Genomic DNA, 20,516 nt, shown 5'->3' on the forward strand with positions numbered 1-20,516 from the left:
GCAGGATGCAGCAAACCTGTGTAGCCAACTCAAGCGTGCCACACAGCCCAGGTGTTGGGCCAAGCCAGCGTTAGGGTTGTTCTTTCCCAGGTGCAAGACTCTACATTATGTATTACATAAATTTTCTCCCCGCCCAGCCCTCCAGCCTATCTAGGTCTCGCTGAACGGCAGCACAGCCTTCTGGTGGGTCAGCCACTCCTCCCAGTTTTGTGTCATCAGCAAACTTGCTGACAGTGCTCTCTGTTCCCTCATCCAGGTTGTTGAGGCATATATTCAATAATACTGATCCCAGTACTGACTCCTGACCACTAGATACAGTCCTCCAACTAGACTCTGTCCCACTGACCACAACTCTCTGACTTCTTCCCATCAACCAGTTCACAACCCACCTCACTACCTGATCATCCAGACCACACTTCCTCAGTTTAGCTACGAGGATGCTGTGAGAGATGGTGTCAAATGATTTACTGAAATCCATATAAACCACGTCCACTGCACTGCCATCACCTATCCACCTGGTTGTGTCTTCATAAAAAGCCATCACATTGGTCAAACATGACTTCTGCTTTGTAAAACTGTGTTGACTTTTCCTAATGACCCTCATATCCTTGATATCCTTAGAGACAGTGGTGCGGATAAGTTGTTCCATCACCTTTCCAGGGATGGAGGTGAGGCTGACCGGTCTGTAGTTTCCTGGGTCCTCTTCTTGCCCCTTTTGAAGACTGGAGTGACATTTACTTCTGTCCAGTCCCCAGGCACCTCTCCTGTTGCCCACATAACTTTGTGTATAAATATTTGCCAGATTCTTCTCATGGAGAAAGTGTGTGACTATGCACAGTAGTGTGACTAAAATACTGGACTGTGTTTAAAAGCAGCTGTGGGAGAGTTGGGCTTTTTGTGGGTGGGACAAGTAGGAGAGTCTTCAGGCTTGAGGAGTTACACCTTCATTTAGAGTGAGAGAGCAAGCTAGCAATGGGTCCCTGGGGGCATTTTAGATTTTGAAAGATTGATGAAGTACTTTGCAGGAAAGGATTCCCCTTGTGCTGTACTTGTTTTATGTTCCTTTCTGTTATTTCACTGGAGGCCAGATAACAGGCTTAATCCTGTTTCTATTTAAATGAATGATGAAAAACTTCCATTGACTGCAGGGAGAGCAGGGACTGAGCTTGAGGTGCTGCTTTATGTTACAGTAACAATTGGTTGCCAGGCATTAAATATTGCTCCTGAGGACTACATTCATATTTCAATCATGGGGCTGTAGAGGGGTTCTCTGCTACAGTTTTCCTTGGCAGCAAAGTCTGAAGGCAAAGGTGCTGTGCACTGGAATCTGGATGTGGCATTACGATTAATGCACAGTAAGGAACTCAGGTCTGTAAGGTTAAGTATGTTCTCTTTGTTTTAAGTAAGGATAATTTAATTAATTTTGACTAGTTAAAGGAGCCCATGGCTTCCAAAATTCATCTGAAGTGGTGACAACACTGGGTCCTAGCCTTGCTCTGCTGAGCATAGCCTTGCTCACTTTATTGAAGCAAGGCTTGCAGTGGCTGGCAGGGCCTGAGGAGAAGGACCTGGTGTCACGCTGGCTCAGTGTGACTTTCCCAGGGACAACGTTTTCCAGGAGCCTGCAGGGTCTCTGGGCAGGGGCTTGCTGTGGCCCTGGCCAGCTTATGCTCCCCCAGCTCTGGAGCCAGAGGTGGCATGAGACACCTGGTAGCAGAAGCGGGTGGACACCATCCAGCCACAGCTGACAGCAATGGGGTGGGGTGGGCTTGGGTTTGCAGCAGTTGGTATAATTTACAGGTGGTGTAATCTGGCACCAGGGCAGTGCAGGGATATGGTTTAGCAGCATCCCAAAGCTTCTTATGTATTTGTGTGCAAGTGAGGTGTTACTGCGGCAAAAACAAAGCAAAGGAATGTATGCAAGAGAAGGAAAAAAAGGAATTGTGTGTGGAGCAGCATATTGCTTGATATTGCTTTGCCAGAAATTGTTTAATGTGTCTTGGGCCAAGGAAGGAAGGTATGTGTAAATACATATAGGTGTAAGGTTAATGGGATGGTCATTAATTTAGGACCTTTGCAGGCCATAAATCCAAACAGTTTTATGTATTCTATTTGCTCAATGGATGTCTCTGTTAAATTTGAAGTTCTTGCATCTCCAAAATTTGGAGGATTCTTTTTTTTTCTGCACGTAAGGAACTTTTATTTCCTCTGGTGTAAGGGGAGTGACTGGGAAGTGAGGAAAGCAGGAACTGAAATCCTAATCCATATTGACGTGTCGCCTCAACAGTATTTTGCAGTGGCATTTCTTGCACATGAAAGGTGTGTTTTAGCACAAATGTAGTATATGTATATTAGTCATGAATATGCAAGCAAGATATAAAGAACTGATGAATTTCTGGGAACCTACAGGACAAAAATATTTCTATGTTAATGTTATACAAAATAATGACTATTTGCTTTAACACTGAAATGCTAACATTTGTGGCTATCTCTTTCGCACTTTCTTTGTGACTAGGATGAAGGAAAACAGAATTCCTGTGTGTTTTGCCCTGTATATTCTGGAACTTCTAAGTGCGTCAGTGGGTCTGAGTATTAGGCGTCAGCTGGATTAACGTAATTGATTTCTTTAGTTTACCTAATGTGGCTTTTGGTTCAAGGTCTGCTTGCTTCCAGTTTTAAAAGTGTAGCTCAGCTATGGATGTGACGTTTATTTTGTCAGTAAGCTGTAAAATATTGGTAAGTTTTGATGCAAACGTGAAAGGCTTCACTTGCCAATAGGTGTGGAAAATAAATGGCGAGTTCATGCTGTTGAATGATTTTTATAACGTTTATATGAAACACGTTATTCCTCAGGGCCTAATATTTTTATATAAAATAGATTATCAGTTCAAAACTGTGGCACATTGGAGTTTTTTGTCTATGAACACATACGTGCATGATTTGATTTAACAGGCAGGTTGCATTCAAAGGTTTAACAGCTCTTTCATAAAACATATGTTTTAAGTAGTTCTGATAATTTCTGTTGTTTTGTTTTCCTTTAGTTGTTTTCAATAGTACCCAGCAAATTCACAAGGTTTTTTCCTGATTTTGTTGTTTTTTGCTCTCCAGTGAACAGAGTATTTGCCAAGCCCGGGCTTCAGTTATGGTCTATGACGATACCAGTAAGAAATGGGTGCCAATCAAACCTGGACAGCAGGGATTCAGCAGAATCAACATATACCACAACACGGCCACAAATACCTTCAGGGTAGTTGGAGTTAAACTGCAAGATCAACAAGTGAGTAACTGTACTGAGTTTCCTGTAAATTAACCTTTGATCTTGTTCGATACCGTCAGTTCTATACTTAATGCAGTCTAGCAACATTTCCTGCTCCCTGCAAGGTGCCTACAAGTCTGTTTACTTCTTTCGTTCACATTTTGTATAATTTTTTATACACAGAATCTATCATAAATTATTACCGCTTGTGTGCAAATAGAACTTTTAGTAGATGCCAAGGAGATTTTAATGTTATTTTCCCTCCTCCATTTTTGCTTGTGAAATGAATCTTGTTTCATTCTGCAGGTTTTGCTCTCAGCTCCCCCTAACTTAATTTTCCTTGGTTTTAGTACTACATAAAAAAGCCCAAAACCCAAAATGAATTGTTCTGCATTGCTGTCTCACAAAGTGTGACTGTTACATAGCTGTGAAAAGTGGTTAGATCCTTGTAATACATTTTAAAATCCTAAGTGCACACTGTGATCTGAGCCTAAGTCTGCAGGACCTCCTTGGGTATTTAAAGGAGTTATATGGGATGTAGATTATTGGAACTGGCATCAGGCCCCTCCTCTGCCACCAAAGCGTGGCTCTAGGCAGCGTGAATCACGGGTGTCCTGGGCAGTGTTTGCCATCAGAAGCTCCTTAAATAAATGCCATGTTTGGACCTTAAACTTTAAAAATGCACTCAGGTGGAGTAGTGGTGCTATACCATAGCACCATTTGCATTTTAGAGCTGAAATTTCATAGTCGAGGACTCCCTCTGTACATTGGTGTGGGGGTGGTACGGTGGTGGCAGCACAGCCTGCCTGGACTGCCCACCTCCCGTGCTCACCTAGAAGCCTCAGACTGGCAGAAGACTCAGAAAAAAGCGGGCAATTGGTTTCCTCTTGGTTCAGAGTGGCATTGCCTCCTGGGAAGGTGTGATGAGCGCTGCTGCCAGCGTGAGATGGGCAGGGCAAGCCATGCCAACTAAGCCAAGCCAAGCTGCAGAGCAGGCGCCAGGGAGGGTGTCACCACCTCTCAGCTGCCATAAATGTTGAATTGACCAATCTGCTTGTGGACGTGCAGATACAGTCCCTCAGCTGTAATGATGCTTGGGCCAACTGGAAAAGTTAGCCAGGTTGCCTACTGCCAGTGTTAGTGACTGTCTGTATGCAGTCATTCTGAAAGAGGAAAAGAAGAACTGAAATAGGTGAGGGGGTTGAGCACATTGGTTTTCATCTCCTTGTAGTGCATTTTTGAAACATCTGCTGTGTCTTCTGCCACTGCTTTTATCCTTCTCAGTAGAGCAAAGGCAATATATTAATGTAGTTCCATTTCAAAAAAAGAAAGTGCTTCAAAATATAAATGAAATATGCTGGCTTCTTAATCAGCTGTGAAAGCTTTGTAAAAGGCCATGCTAGCTGTTTACTTTACACAGCCAGCAGGTGAATGTAAATGATTTTCATGTGACTACAATCTAAGATGGGTCTGAATAGCTGGTGTAGAACAAGCAGAAATCATAAAGTCTGTGTATATATATAAGGCGCACTAGGTACTAGAGGTCTGTCTTGATCAGAGTATACAATTTCAGGAGTAGGATATATTAAATATGTATTTATCAAATCTTGATATGTACTTTAAACACATTTTGCATTAAGTGTAGTGGTCTATTTGCTTATAAATGTTCCTGCCTATGTAGAGGGTGCATGCCTTCTAAAAAAAATCAGTTCAGAAGGAAACAAAATATATTCTTCTAGAATTTAAAGACTAAAAAAAAGTACAGGCTACCTTAGTCACTTAGAACTGTTTAAAAGAAAGTATTGACCTTAAATATGGTTACAAAAAGACATTATTATGAATAAAGTAAATTGAAGACAGCATAGCATAGTGGTATTAAAGGAAAAATTCTGAAAGTCTCAAGATTCAGAATTTAATATATTTTATATGAGTCCCACATGGAATCATAAGCTTGCTAGGCTTGCAAAGTATTTGCATTTAACGAGAACAAGAATGAATTTCAGTTAAAATAATTCTCTCTACAAGCCATTTCATGCTTGTTCTCAGGTTGTGCTAAATCACACTGAAAGTGAGGTTTTAGTAAAAGCTGTTGCTTTGCCAGGAAATCCATATTTTTCTGAAAGGACCGATCTTCAGCTGCTATGTGAGTTGGCATATAATGAATCTAATGAAGCTACATGCATTTCCAAGAGTTGAAAAACCAGTCCAAAATATATAACGCAACAATACCATGGAGGAACAATTTTAAGTTTTATTACATGCTGTTTGGCAGGGTGAAGACTAGAGTAATCTTCATGACTTCACCCTGCCTGCCTTTAATGTTTCCCGGGGGCCAGTTAGTTCAGTCAGAGCATGGTGTTGATAACACCAAGGTCGTGGGTTCGATCCCCGTTCAGTCCCCGTGTGTTGCCTGGTCTAGTTGAGAGGTGTCCCTGCCCATGACAGGGAGGTTGGATTAAAACGATCTCTAAGGTCCCTTCCAGCCTAGGCCACTCTATGATAATACATCTCTAGTAATCTCTGTCTTCACTTTTCATCCTCTTTTTTTCATGTATCTTCTTCTGTAGACTCCTTTTCTTCTCTTTGTTTAGCTGCCTTTCTGTTTTCTACCCCTTTTTTGAGGGGGGAGGGGAGGGGAGAGAGTTTGTGATAACGTCTTCTCGTTGCGCTTACCTTATCTGTGCTAATCTTCTTCTCTAGCTGAGAGTGTCAAAAAATTTTACCGCACAGAAATGCAGATTTTAGCGTGGTAGAACTTGAGCGTTGTTCTCACTACTGGGAAGTGGCTGCTTGACCTCTTCTTCTCCTTGTGTGTCTGGGGAACGTGCTCATCGCGTGTTCACGTGCCGCAGCAGCAGCGCTGGGTTACACACCTGTGGAACACGAATTCTACTTTCTGCTCTGCGCAGACATGCACGTTTGCATATGCTCAGGTCAGCGCGAGCAGTAATCTTCAGAAAACCGGAAGCAGAATTTTTAAGCTTTGAAGTAGCCACAGAGGGCAGAACTGGTTTGAAGTTAAGGCCAGATCTGAATTACAATCGCTTGGCATCATGAGCCTTGATTCTTCCTCGCAGGCTTCGTTTGCTTGCAGCCCAACAGTCCCAAGCAAACAGTTTGCCGCTGCTTTGTGACTTGCCAGCTGTCATTGTAACCTCGCCTGTTGTAAAGGTGACATGCATTAGCTCCAGTCACCATGCAAGACATTCACAAAGCTAAAAACATGCAAGTGGTCCATCTTTGTGGCTTAGCAGACAAGCAGTAGCTCCCCAGTTCAAAGTCTTGATCAAGGGAGGGCCTAAAATTATGATTTTACAACAAGTGATTTCAGCTCACCATGATCTCATCACCAAAAGGCATGTGCTGAACAAATAGGCAGGGAGGAGGGTGCAAGAGAAAAGTGAATCATATCTCCTGAGGGTTTGGTGTACTGATGTGGCTAAGAAGCGAACGTAAAAGCAGAGCCTTGGGGAAGGTGGGACATTTTACATTTGAGCCTAGGCCAAAACTGAAATGGGGACAGCATTCTTGGGATATAAAATAAACCATATTTTTTGAAAAATAAAGAACCAATTAATCACCGCTCTAACTTGCTAGAAGTTGGTCAGGTTTGGGCCTGCTTACATAAAAAAAAGAATCTGGCCTCAGCTGTAGCAGTTTTTAGCTGCAACGCTGCATCCTCCCGTAAGAATCATAAGACTGCTCCCCATGGGGAGAGAGAGACCCCAAGCTGCTGACAAACAACTTCTGAACCATTTCATAGTCTGGAGAAACAAGCAAAGGTCTTGTTCTGGTTTAGTAAACAAGAGCATGGGTGGTAAGACTTGTGTTGGGAGATCTTCCTGTGATCTCGGTTGTGGTTACACCTCAGATGTGGTCCTGAGGCCCCCTTGATCCCTTCCAGCCCCATTCCTGTGAGCCCTGTCGAACATCACCATAATCGCTGCAGGCACTTTAGAGCAGACTGTAGTCGAAGGGAAGGGCTTCTTGGTTTTGAGCTTTGTTCATAGGTCCCCAAATTCCCTCCCTGTGCCAGAAATCCTGCACCTGGAACCAAGATGAAAGGAGGAGAAGAGTATTAGGTAGAAATGAAGCAATTAATTTTCTAACATTGTAGTGATGGGAATTTTGAAAGGTGTAAACATATTAATACTATGCACAACTGGTCTGTGAAACACCTTGCTGTACAAGATCTTGACATCCAGAATTTAAGTGCATTCAGAACAACACAGATATTTATATCGGTAACAAGACTACTTTGTTTCAGAATAGAAAATGCTAAAAGGCATTGGAAAAGAAAAAAATAGGCACGTAAAATGTCATGTTTCAGCTTTTAAGACAAAATCTAGGTGAATAATTATAGGAAGAACTTTTTGTTATGGACAAATCTATTACATATTTCTGCAAGATTTTCAGTAAGTTTCTCCAATTCAGCTATTACAAACTACAACTGAAGAGTAAAAGATGGATTCTTGGTCTGCTCAGCATGGCAGATGTTGTCTTACTGGCATGAAGCTTCAGACTAAAGATCCCTTAAGAACACCTGTAAAAAACCCCACAAAATAACTCATGCTCCAAACAAGGAGACCTTCTTTATATTAATTATTGCTCTGAAGCACTTACTTAGTTATCGTCATGTGCCTTGCAGAGCCTCCACCCTATCTGTACTGGATACCCATGTGCACTCATTCTTAACAACAGCAGGAGAACCCACCCTCTTTTTTTTTTTCTGTTTACTAGAAGCCTTAGCCAAAGGAGATAAAATGAAGCTGGCTATTTTGCATTTCATTTCCCCGTTTTAAACTCTCTGTTTTGAGTTTGAACACAAGGCAACACATGGGTAGGTGTCCTGATGATTAATGAAGGTCAGCGTTCAAATCTGTCTTTATTTGACTGAAGGGATCAAACCCTCAGAATAGAAGGTATTCTCTGAGTTGCTTGAGTCAACATTATGGGAAAGCAAATTCTGAACTGTACCTGACTTCTGTTAAACAATTTTTGGCACAGGTCTTTACAATTTCTGTCTTTGATTATACAACTGCACTACACCGTCTATGCTCTTTGGACTTGAAGTCCTTTGAAGTGGAAGATTCTTTTAGTAGGTGAGAAATACTCAATTTGCAAAGTCTAGTAGAAACTCACAGTCTTTCTAAACATTTCCTTGAAAATACTGGGTCTGTCCTGCCTCCGTTAAGCTACTCAGAAGTGGTTGGAAAACTTAAAAATTGGTATGTGTTAAAACTCTTAGGTTAGTAACCCAGGTGTGTGAGTCTACTTGATGCTCCAGAGACCCCCTTGAGTGTGAGCAACATCAGTACAGGCTCTCCCAACGCTCAGTGGTAGAATGGGGGCAGTGTCACCATTTTGCAGTAGAAAAAGGCTGTCTAAGCTGTCAGCTATGAGAGTGAGTTCATGGCGCTGCTGTGATGAGAGCGATGTGGTTTCCTTGACGTTCTGGTTGGTGTGAGCGGCTTCCCATTTTCAGGGGCAGTTCCCATTTTCAGGGGAACAACCCTGTAGTTCCCATGTATCAAACGTAGGCTGTCCTGCATTTGCCGTTGGATCACAGGTCAGGAACCTCTCTTAGAAAATGTAGCAAAAGAAGCCATGTAGTTCTGATTGCTTCCCAGTGCATTTACATAGAAACTTAATAATGATATTGGTTTCAGAGGAACACTTGGACCAGATATGTGATGTTCAATAACCATCAGGATAGCTTATGCCTAAAGCTAGACCAAGTATTCAAAGACTATCTGCTATGTCACTGTTTAATTCTGGCTCAGTTGAGTAAATGCATTGCAGAAATATCAATAGGTTTTCTGGTGTGTGGGATCCACCTGTAGCTATAAAGACTGCATATACTGTTTATAGTTTCTGGCTTTCTGTCCCCTTGTCTTCAGTTGTTGATCCCATCCTACCACATCCAGGATGGTAAGACTCATACAAAGAGTGAGCTCCCAGACAGTGTACACCAAGGTCCCTCTTCCTACTCCTGCACACCAGTGTCCAGCCTGCCTCATTACAGATAAACCCTACAAACTAGTTTGATAGAGGATTTCCATTAATTGGCTTTCCCAGAGGACCACAAATTGTGGGATTGTTCTGGCTATTGATAAAACTCTAGCTAAAATAACTCCTTTTGTGGAGACAATCTTGACTATTCAAAATCAGTTTTGCTAGAGTAATGAACTTCAGACTTTCCCTGCCCATAATTTTCTCTTCTTAAGAGAGAAACTTCCTTTCTGCCCCTAGCCTGTGTGGGCTGATGAAGAGGGAGCCTGTTTTCCTACTTCTCTGTTTTCAATATCACTGTGCCTGTTCGTGAGAATAATGATGATCCCCTCTGTTGGCGTTTTGTTTCAGCAGGGTGCTGTTTTCAGTCCAGAGATGGGTATCTCAAGGGTTCTGTCTCTGCCGTGGGTCCTTCTGGCTTCTTAGTGGTGAAGCAGACACTCCTGCCTTTCCACCTTCAGCTAGAGCAGCTTACGTTTTGTAGCATTGAATGTTTCTGGTCAGATCCCAGATGTGTAGCTCGGTGTCCCACATGGCCTGCCCAAGGCTAATCAGGGCATTATATTTAGTAGATTAAATCAAAACATAGAGAAACACCCCTCTGCTGCAGTCACCCCGTACTTGGAAATTACAGCACATACAGCAAAGGAGGATGTGGGAAAGGAAATATTTGGTTGTCTGGTTTTGTCATTGCTTGTCTGATTCTAGAGAAAAAAACTCTCTCAACATAACAAGCTGGTGGTGGTCAGGAGCACGGTAGAAGAAAAGCAGAGCTGGTGCCGTAAGTCAAACATTCATCTGCTGTATGACAGGGTTAGTGCCAAGGCCTCTGTCTGGCTCTTCTTCTGACAGCTGTGCGTGATTATCCCCCAAAAGATGGCAACAGTTGCTGGCCCTGGCTCCTCACATCTGCCTGCAGTATCTGCACAGCTGGATCCTGTGGAGGTCCTACAGAAAACACAAGCAGGGAACAGATTTTGCAAAACTGGCCCACAGGTCCCCAAGGCTGAACTGAACCGTTGTAAAGTCTCACCCTCAGATGTGGGTCTTCTGTCATCAGAACACACACTGCCTTACCATGCAGCCGTGTAGGAGCTACCAATTTAATTAACCTTTACTAAAGGGTTGGGGTTTTTTTTCCCACTGAAAACAGAACTATTTTTAATCTTCACCCCTGTCTTTCAAACTACAGGTAGTGATTAATTACTCAATTGTGAAAGGACTGAAGTACAATCAAGCAACACCTACCTTTCATCAATGGCGCGATGCACGACAGGTCTATGGCTTGAATTTTGCCAGCAAAGAAGAGGCTACCACGTTCTCCAATGCAATGCTGTTTGCTCTGAATATCATGAACTCACAAGATGGAGGTAAATTAGGAGCCACTACGCTCTTTATCAATCTGCAACATTTTGTAATGATTGTTATCGATCACCTAGTTTTCTTGGATGGTATGCCATATGAAACAGGTTATAATAAAAACACTTGGTCTCTGTTAGACAGCCTTTAGATCAGTATTTGCTATAGTATGAATTGTCTGGGTTTTATACTCTTTCCTTCACCATGGTGCCTTAACTCAGGGTAAGAAATCAATAGTTATCTGGAAATGCCTCAGCAGTCAGGTAGCCCCACTGATTTACGTGGGCCTGTGTATGCAGTGTGGTACATGTAAGATGGTAGAATATGTCTTTAAATAAACAAAAGCTAGAGTAAAATTAGCAACATTTTATGAGGTAGAACTCGGAGCTGGTGTTTGCACTGTGTTGGGTGTCAGCTACAGCTGTCGTCGTCTCTTGTGGGCTGGGTTTCAAAAAGAGAAGTATGTGGCACTTTGGGTATTTCATAAAATGCAAAGGCTTATGCTCTGGTTGTTGAGTGATATTGTTTCTAAGTACTATATTGACTGCAGCTGAATTCCGTGGTGAAGTTTGGTGCTCTGTGAATTAGTTGTTGCAGTAGTTTGATGAAGGCCCAAAATGAAAGTCCTGGTTTATCAATGGAAACCAGTTTCTGCTCTGGTACCTGGTTGAAGTAGCGCTCTCAGTTACATGCCTCTGTCCTCTCTGCAGCTCCAGGGCTGGGAACAGAAAGCAATCCTTTTGTGATGTCTTGTTTCCAGCCCCGTTTTCCTTTTGAAAACAGTGAGACGAAGTTTACACCACTTGCTTAAATCCAGATTTCACTGCAGTCTTCACTGACAACGCACAGCAGCTTTCTCTCTCAAGAGAGAGGTTATCTCTTGACAACCTTCAATACATAGTATTTCTTCAAAACAGTATTTCTTACTAAAGGTGTATTTCTAACATAAAAGTTCTTATTTTTTTCTTTTTCTATTTCCATTCATCCTATTAAGCTGACAGATGTGAGAGTCATCAAAAATCAAGAAATGTCTTAAATTCTAAGCTATATTTAGAAGAATCGAGGACTGAATCCTGCTTTCTTCAGCCTGAATTTTTTCAGCTCTAGTTGTGCCACAGCAGGAGACTTCAGCAGGAAATCTGGCTGACACTTATGAGTCCTAAACTCATGCAAGTCTGAAGAGTACAGAGCTTTTGGGCTGCTCATCTGTGCTCAATTCTTTTAGAACACCAGATGAGACTCCAAAATTTGGATGCTTTATGGTTTTCATGTAGTGATTGGTTTAATGTCTATGCTGCATCTGTGTTTCTTCCAAAAGCCCTTAAGTTTGTTTGCATTTTTTTTTTCTCATCTGTCTCTTCCTGTCAAAAGGAGTGAGGTTTTTTGCAGGATTCTGAGGTTGTTCCAGGGTGGTGCCTTGTGGAAACATGTTTCAGGATAAGAATTAATTGCTCTTAGGCTAAAATGAAAGAAACTATCTTAAAGTGGATACTTTATGTTAGCTACTACTAGCAAAGGAAAACAGGTATTTTAAAGAAAGTATTTTTGAGTGCTTGAAAAGCCTATTAGATTTCTGAGAAGTTTATGAATATATAGCAAATAATAATTTGCATTTTGGGGGTATTCTTTTATTCATTTGCTTAGCACACCAAAGTGTGTCAGATGTTTTACAAACATAAGATCCAGCCCATGCCGAAGAGCTTTCATTTAAAGTTTGTAGTTGTCACATGGACAGACATGAATTGGGTCACAGATGAAAAAAATTCCTAGTTTCTTTTCTAGGGAAAAAAAAAAATCTGGTAAATATTCAGTCTGCAACAACCCATTTTCTCTCATACATAAAGCGTTAAAAGTTTCAAAGCTTGCCAATTGTCCCATTCCTTACAGTTAAGCTTGTCAAAAACTGAAATTTGGGTTAAAAGAAATTTTAGCATTTTTGAATTTTTAAAAAAACTCTAAATCTATGAAACAAATTCCCCAAATACTCATTTTTATCAAAATCTGTTACGAAATTTATTTCTATAAATATTTCTCTTTAAAATTGTAATAGCTACAAATTGTTAATAGATTATGTTGAGGACTTTTATGTCCTTCTAAGTTTTCAAGTTATTGCAATCACCACGATATGCGAGTTCACGGCAAAAGTACGTAATGGATATAAGGTATACGGAGTTTTTTCAGATCTGCGCTTCTGGGCTCATATAGTGCATAAGCTTTTGTGGCCGTGAATTAATGCAAATAGGATTTCACACCGACACACTAACCATATATCTTCTCAGGCACAGCCACTGCCTGCCTACTCCATCCATTCTGCTGCCCGCATGTTGTGTTAGGGTTTGCTTTTTCATACAGAAAAATCATTAGGAAAAAAATGTATTTATTATATTTACGCATTCATGTATTAAAGTTGCTCATGTGCTTATGCAGACAGATGACAGCTTTAAGGATGCATTTATACACACGAAACTGCTCACGCACTAACAAAATCCTCAACTGAAACCAGAGAGCTAAACAGAGGTTCCTCTGGCATGTTCATAGTGCAGAATACTTTATCTACCTCCTAGCTCTGTGGTTTGAGATATGCTACGTGCACTTCTTGGGATATGCTATTTCTAGCATTTACTTGTTTCATGTATTCCCTGCTGAGACATTATTGTATTTAGGTACTGCTAATTTTTCCCATAGTTGGATACAAATTCTGGCTTCCATCACTGCTTCTCCTTTCATTCTACCGCCCACTTGCATAGCATAGACTAAAATTAATCATGGTAGACTACAGCAGAAAATCCAAGATGGCTTCTTATCTTCAGCAGATGTGGAGTCAGGGTACTGTAACATTTGGGAAAATAACCAATCTTAGTTGCAAAGCCATTATGTAGGTTTTTGAATGGTGCCTTAAACTGAGCTAGTTTAAAATAAATGATAGCAGTCTGGTTTCGGGGGATTTGGAAATAATTTTTAGGCAGTGATGATTTTCTAATTAATTGAGTGACTTCAAATGAATATACAGTTGTGAATGAGTGCTAAGAATTGCTGTAGTCCTGCTGCTCTTTTGAGACCCCACCTCGAATACTGCGTGCAGTTTTGGTGCCCCCACCATAAGAGGGACGTGGATCTGTTGGAGCGTGTTCAGAGGAGGCCACAAGGATGATCCAGGGGCTGGAGCACCTCTGCTATGAGGACAGGCTGCGGGAACTGAGACTGTTCAGTCTGAAAAAGAGAAGACTTTGGGGGGACCTAATAGCTGCCTTCCAATACCTGAAGGGAACCTACAGAAAGACTGGGGAGGGACTTTTTACAAGAGTGTCCAGCGATGGGACAAGGGGAAATGGGTTTAAGTTGAAGGAGAATAGATTTAGATTGGACCTTAGGAAGAAATTTGTCAGAATGAGGGCGGCAAGACTTTGGAATAAATTGCCCAGAGATGTTGTGGCTGCCCCCTCCCTGGAGGTGTTCAAGGCCAAGTTGGACGGAGCCTTGAGTAGCCTGATCTAGTTGAGAGGTATCCCTGCCCATCACAGGGACGTGGGATTAGATGATCTCTAAGGTCCCTTCCAGCCTAAGCCATTCTATGATTCTATGATTCTTCACAAGAGAGACTATGATACCCAAGATCATTCACTGCAGTGGCTGATCTCTCTGTGCTGATAATGTGGAGCACTAGTGAGAGCTAAACTGGGTGCTTTGTTAAATGCCTGAGGTTAAATGGGCTGAATCAGATCCTACATCCAGCCTATGTGAACTGGAATTTCACGTCAAGGTCATCCCTGGTGAAGGATCCCTGGTGAAGGAGTCTGACATCCTAAAATTTGGGTAAGTTGAGAGAAAAGGCATAGCCTAAACTTGCTGTCTTGTCTTATTTCAGCAGTGGATGAACTCATACTCTTACCCATGGGTAGAGCAAGCCTTGCAGTGTAGGAGCTGCACACATATGCAGCTCAGCCCTGTGCTTTGTAAGGGTGCTAACGATCATCTTAGGAGTAATCCGAAACGAGATAAAATAGGACTAAAAAGAAAGTAGTAATACAAATATTTACCATCCTTCCTTTAGAAGCTGGCAGTTGCCTCACTGAATGACAATTGTTTACCTGCCGGCTTGTTTATATGCCTAATTACTTTGATTTCCTTATACATCTCTTTAGTCTGTTTTGCTTTACAACAAAAACTTGAGAGCTGGTCCTGAGCCAGCCTGCAAAATGAGAGCAAATGATAACATTGACTTCCTCATTACCAATCTTGTACTTACCGTTCTTTAATGGTGTCATTTAGTAAGACCATTAGTATGATAAATGACTGCCCATTAAATTTTTTCTCTTTCATGAGTGTCCACTTTGTGAAGCCAGATCTTTTGCTGGCATAAGTTACCTGATGCAAGGAGTGTCACCAGCTTACCTTGTCACCTATAGCCAGGTGTCACTGGGGACAGAGCATCACACTTTCTTGCCCAGGGATACTGCAGGAAAAGCATTTTGCACGAATCCTACCCGCATTTGACATACAGACAAAGTTCATGTTCTTCAGGGCTTACATCCTCTCAGATTTAACAAATGCAATGACCGGTGGCAACACGGCACGATTATTGGGGCAGGATATAAGATGAGGATATCAGTAAACTGAAATGGGCTAGTTCTTTCCTGGCATAATTTTGTCAGAAAGCTCGTGGTGCCTCTGGTGAAGGTAACTCTTCCTGCAGGGCTTAACGGTTACCTTCCCTGGTTACCCTTCCCTGAGAGAGGGAATGAGACTGTTTATCTCCTTTCTTGCTCCCCAAATCACTGGGAATGGGCAAAGGAATGGCTTAATTTCTTTCCTTCTGTATTTATTCACTTCATACCCTGTCCTTGCCTCCCTGGTCATCCCTGACAGCACCCACATGTTTCCATACCACAGGAGGAGGCAGCAGCTTGGCTTTGTGGCTTGGCTTGACGACCTCTGAGGGCATCTTGGCCTTCCATGGCTTAAAGACTTGGTACCTCCTGGAGAAGAATTGAGAGTCTGACCTATGCAGCCTAATGATAAATGCTGCCTGTGACATAGTTAATATAACATCTTACGGACTTTTGCTTTTCTTTTGATGTGTTTGCCCTGGGCATTTGGGTAGTTATTACTGACTTACAATGCGAGAAAATCTAATTTCTAAATGTAAATACCACGTGCTGGAAAACCTTATGCAGAGAGCTGTGTTGTAGAGATAGTCATAGTTAAAGAGGTCACCTGCCTTATCTGACCTTATCTGAAGGAAGAAGTTGGAGGGAAGTGTGAAATAGTAAGGGAAAGGTTTGAAGAAAATGAATAATGATCCCATGTTCTGAGTAGGAGTGGCTTGCAAAACACGATACAGACGAGCGAGTCGCAAAGGGTGCAGAGTTGAGCCCCGTGCCTTCTGAGACAGAGCTTCAGAGACCCAGCTTTGACTCTCCAGGGAGGATGTTTTGGCATTCAGAAGAGCTGTTCCTTACTCTTTCTGATTAACAGACCTGCTGGCTTTTCTTTTCCACCACTGTGGATTATTCAACATGTATTTTTTGAGCCCCTTTTCCCATGAGTTGACTTTGATTAAGTTCTTAGGAGTTTGAGATCTTTTTTCATTCCTTCAGTCATTCTGCTCTTATCCTCATCTAGAAGTGACTGCATTTCCATATTGCTGGAAGGTCATTCCTTGGAAAGCACTTTGAGCCTTCCAAAATACAGGGAAAAATAGAAAATGAAGCATTGATTCATCAAACAGCAGATAACTTGGCAGCATATAGCATACATTCTCTCTCCTAGTTAGGTGCCCTAAGTATTTGCAAGGTTTCTGCCAGAGCAGGATGTGCATGAAGATTATGGTGTACTGGATTTCAGATGAAAGTCTACGCAATTATTATTTTTTATAGAATTTTATTCAGTTCATTTTTTTTGTTAGAATTTTTCCAGCTAGTCCCGCATCTCTTGATGTTTCAATGGCACTGAAGTGTAACTGCTGGGAAAGTCAGTCTGCTGCATTCATCTTCTACAATGCAGTGACTGTTTTATTTGATAATATTGCCCCAAGACTTCCCAGCACCACCGAGGACACAGTGTGGGAAGACAAAGGACTGCATCTTCATTACAGTACTGCATAATACATAAAATAACTCATCAATAATGGAGGAGACCCACCACAGAACACAATGCCCACTTGCAGCCAGCTGGCTCCAAAACTGTGCTGGCATAAAGAGATCCGTGCCCCACATGAGGCACCTCGCGTGCAGCCCTGTGGACTTGTTCCCCACGCTATCAGGTGTGCTGGTGCAGATTATAAACCACTAAGATGGTATATTCTGTGCACGTTATACTTTTATGTGTGCTAATAACTTTAAATTCTTAACAAACTCGCATGATCTTGTGTAGGCATTGCAGGACCATAAGCATGCCGTTCTGCTGCAGGTCTTTTAACCGAATCACCCCAGAGGTTGTTCCTATTTATAATGTAGGCTTAGAGAACTTGCAACTAACAAACTTTTAAACTCACTAGTGTAAACATGATCCATGTGGTCAGACACCTAGTGCTAGCCAACATAGCAACCCACAGGCAATGGTTAATTTGGTGCATGTTATAAATAGAAAAAGCTTTTGCTCCTTTAAAAATAAAGCTTTCCTGGGGGAGTAAATCTTTCCTGAGTGCCATCTTCCAAAAGCACCAGAGAAAAGTTTAGAGAAATATATTTCCCAATTTTTCCAGTCTCATGCCTACTCCAGTTTCAATATAAACTTAAGTCATTCTGAAATACTCTGCAGGTAGGGCGGTTTCTGATCTAACTTGCTGTGCTTTGTAAGTCAATGAAGAGGGAGGGAAAATTCAAGTAAGATGATGAGCTTTTTCCTTTCGTCTGTTGCATTGCTTTATCACTGGAACTGTTCCAGAAAAATTCTTTCAGTGTATTTCTTACTATATGAATAAATTCCTTCTTTTGCAAGCTGGGCAGGGATAAGCTGTTACCCAGTAAACCAGGTGACAGGCTATTTTCTTGTGCACTCAGTGAGAGCTTCTCCCCAGCCGGTGCCTCACTGTGTGTTCAGCGGGTCTCACCACTGCCCAACCCTTGGAGGGCAGCTAAATGACATCAGCTCAGGCTGTAGTAGCACTTGCTGTCTCTTGCTCCCAAGGCTCTTTCTTAATGTGCTGAAGGAGATGACAGTCCCGCTGCCCATGTTTCCAAAACAACCAACACCTGGAATTACGGGCACTTTCCTCGCAAGTTTCCAAACTACTCAGGTGTCCTCTTCTAAGGTTAACCTGGCTTATATGACATTTCTATTAACCTCTAACCTGAGGTTAAACTGGATATATGACATTTCTAAGAGTTCACACTCAGAGAAACATGTTTAAAAACAGAACTGGAAGAAATTGGCCTGGCTAGAAGAAGCAATGAGTAAAACTGGTTAATCTTCCGTATTATTTTGGCTCCAGCTGACTGGAGCACAGGAGGTGAATTGCTTCACTCATGAATAGGTAAACTGGGATTACAGACTCCTTTCAGTCTTAAGAACTGTAAATATCATTGCTGTTATTCATCTGTCAGGAAGTATCAAACCGTTGTTTAATTATTCTGCTCTATAGAAGTAGGCATCATTTTTTTTTTACTTAGTTTTTCAATCCCCCAGATGGTAGGGATCCATGGCAAAAAGTTTTCCAGAGCAGTGAAATGCTCTCCCAGTGTTATGCTAATAAAACCCATGGCATGTTGCTTGTACTCAGCCACTTTTCTGCAGGACTCTATTATAGCCCTGCTTAGAGCAGCAGCAACGCCGGAGCTGCTGTCGCACGTCTAGAACAACAAAAGGTGCCTCTGTTCTTTGAAGAGCATAACAAATCTAACGGCTCTTGACTCTCTCACTGATGTTTTTTTGCTATGTCGAATTCTTCTGTGCTAAATGAAAACCACTTCAGGAAGGAAACTGTGTGGGGAGAAAATTGTTGAGAGATTTAAGAGAGAGACGTGTATGTTGAGAGCGAAGACCTGTACCAGAGAGATTCCCTAGTACTATTGCTCTCAAACCCTTGTTTTTCTGAAACTGCTGCAAACTGGCAAAGTTCCTGGAGATCAGTGGTAGGAGAAGCAATGTGTCTTTTTCACTAGACTACAATAAGTGGCAGAAGAATATATTAGAAAAATAAAATAGTAATCATTACAAGTTAAGAGGTCCAATAATTTATGTGCAAGCAGTGTAGGCCAGATTTTGGCCATTATTCATTTGGACACCATTTATAGGGTGTTTGCTCGCTGAATATACCTCTTCATCTGGCGTAGGCTCCTTTTTGGAGGTTAGTCTAGACTATACATATGTATCCCCTGACAAGATGCAGCTGTGAGTGGAGCTCAGGCTCGAGCCAGAGAAGTGTGAAAGCTGCCTTGCCCCAGGAGATGCCGCCACTCAGAAGCAGCTCCGTGTCGCTCTCCCTCCTCTTCTTCCTCCCCCGTCCCTGGGGACATGGCAGGAGAAGGGGTACCTGCTGCCAGCAGTGCCCTGCCAGCACCCTGCGGGCACACCTCCTGGGGTGGGTGGTGGTGGGTTCTGCTCTGCAATGACCAAAGGGGAGGGCTTACAGCCCCATCTGCCTTTTTACATCTTGCAGAAGCCTGAGCTTGGAGGTCACTACTCTTCAAAAATCTGAAGCCTATGGACAACCAATGGCTTTTTGTATTGAGAACAGTATTTTTCTCTTTACCTTTTCCAATGCCGTACTCTGGCATGTTGAGTCTCAGTGCATTTTGTTTTGCTCAACAGTAATACTTTCAGGGATGTCTTTTTTTGTTAGTTGGTCATCTGTTTCTTTCAGTGAAAGAGAAATAGTTTTTCAGAAAAGATTTGATGTTTTTGACAAACCTTTCAGTTTGCTGTTAATTTTCTGCCATTCTTAAAGTGCTTTGGTATTTGGTGTCCTGGGGTAGTCTGCAAAATAACATGCAGACTTGTGTCACTTGTGTCAGAAAAATTGCTTTTTTTAAGGCAGTTTGACTTCCTTTTCAGAACCTGCATAAGTCAGAGATGCTGTAATTCCACACAGAACAATGCTGTTTGGATCTGTGCATGCAGTGATATCTCACCCCACTTTTCAGATTGATTCACACTATTTTTAAAGCCAAATATTGGTATAGTTCATAATATATAATGTCATCGGGTAAGTGGAACGTTCTGTGATTTTTTTCTCACTAGAAGAGAGGAAAGAATATTGAAAATAAATAAACTATTTTAAATGCTGTACAGGATGCCTTCATTCTTAGAAGAAAATATGACCCGGAATTGTGCTGTGATGGTAGTTACACAGATCCAGATTTGCAGAGTCATAACTACTGATAGGAACTCCTAACCTGAGTCAGCCAAACCAGATTGCTTATTTCTGGAAAAAGTAAATTGCAGAAACTTCCGAGAGATTGCACAGAAAGTCACAGCTCCAGCTTTCTGCAGCATTAATAAGTATCTGAGTATACTTAACACAGGAAAACCTGTTGTATTCATTTTGGATCATCTTACAGAAATGATGCTGTCTGATAGTGTCTAACTCCAGAGTTCGCCTCCAGCCCCCAATTACGTACTTTATATTCTTCATGGGTGCCTTTTGCTAATTGTTGGATAATAGTTATTTTGTATCATTGGTTAACTTGAGATGACATACACAAATGTGTAAGGATTAAGATAGGTTTTGGTTATTAGTTGTTGAGCTGGCAAGAAACTTTTTCTTTTTTTTATTTAGTAGACTGTTAAGCCAGACCTTATAATAGTTTGTCTCTACACAGTATTTCATACAGTCCCCTAGCTGTGATCCAATAAGCAATAATTATGTGACTGTGATCCTCTTGTTATCGGGAGTAGAAACGTAGGCATCTGCAGTACAGGATTTTGTACCTGAGCTGGGCTGTGGTCA

The 20,516-nt window shown here is 41.8% G+C and overlaps 1 protein-coding gene across 1 annotated transcript in view; it reads left to right on the top strand.

The window, feature by feature from the left end:
• The window catches only part of EVL (Enah/Vasp-like), a 127,683-nt gene that overhangs the window by 49,815 nt on the left and 57,352 nt on the right, over positions 1 to 20,516 (top strand). Inside the window, exons 2-3 of the mRNA XM_009869131.1 lie at positions 3,109 to 3,277; positions 10,461 to 10,638. Coding sequence (XP_009867433.1) covers positions 3,109 to 3,277; positions 10,461 to 10,638 — 347 coding nt within the window. The remainder of the gene's footprint in view (positions 1 to 3,108; positions 3,278 to 10,460; positions 10,639 to 20,516) is intronic.

This window comes from Apaloderma vittatum, unplaced genomic scaffold (genome assembly GCF_000703405.1).
Source record: "Apaloderma vittatum isolate BGI_N311 unplaced genomic scaffold, ASM70340v1 scaffold8185, whole genome shotgun sequence".
Classification (NCBI taxonomy): Eukaryota; Metazoa; Chordata; class Aves; order Trogoniformes; family Trogonidae; genus Apaloderma; species Apaloderma vittatum.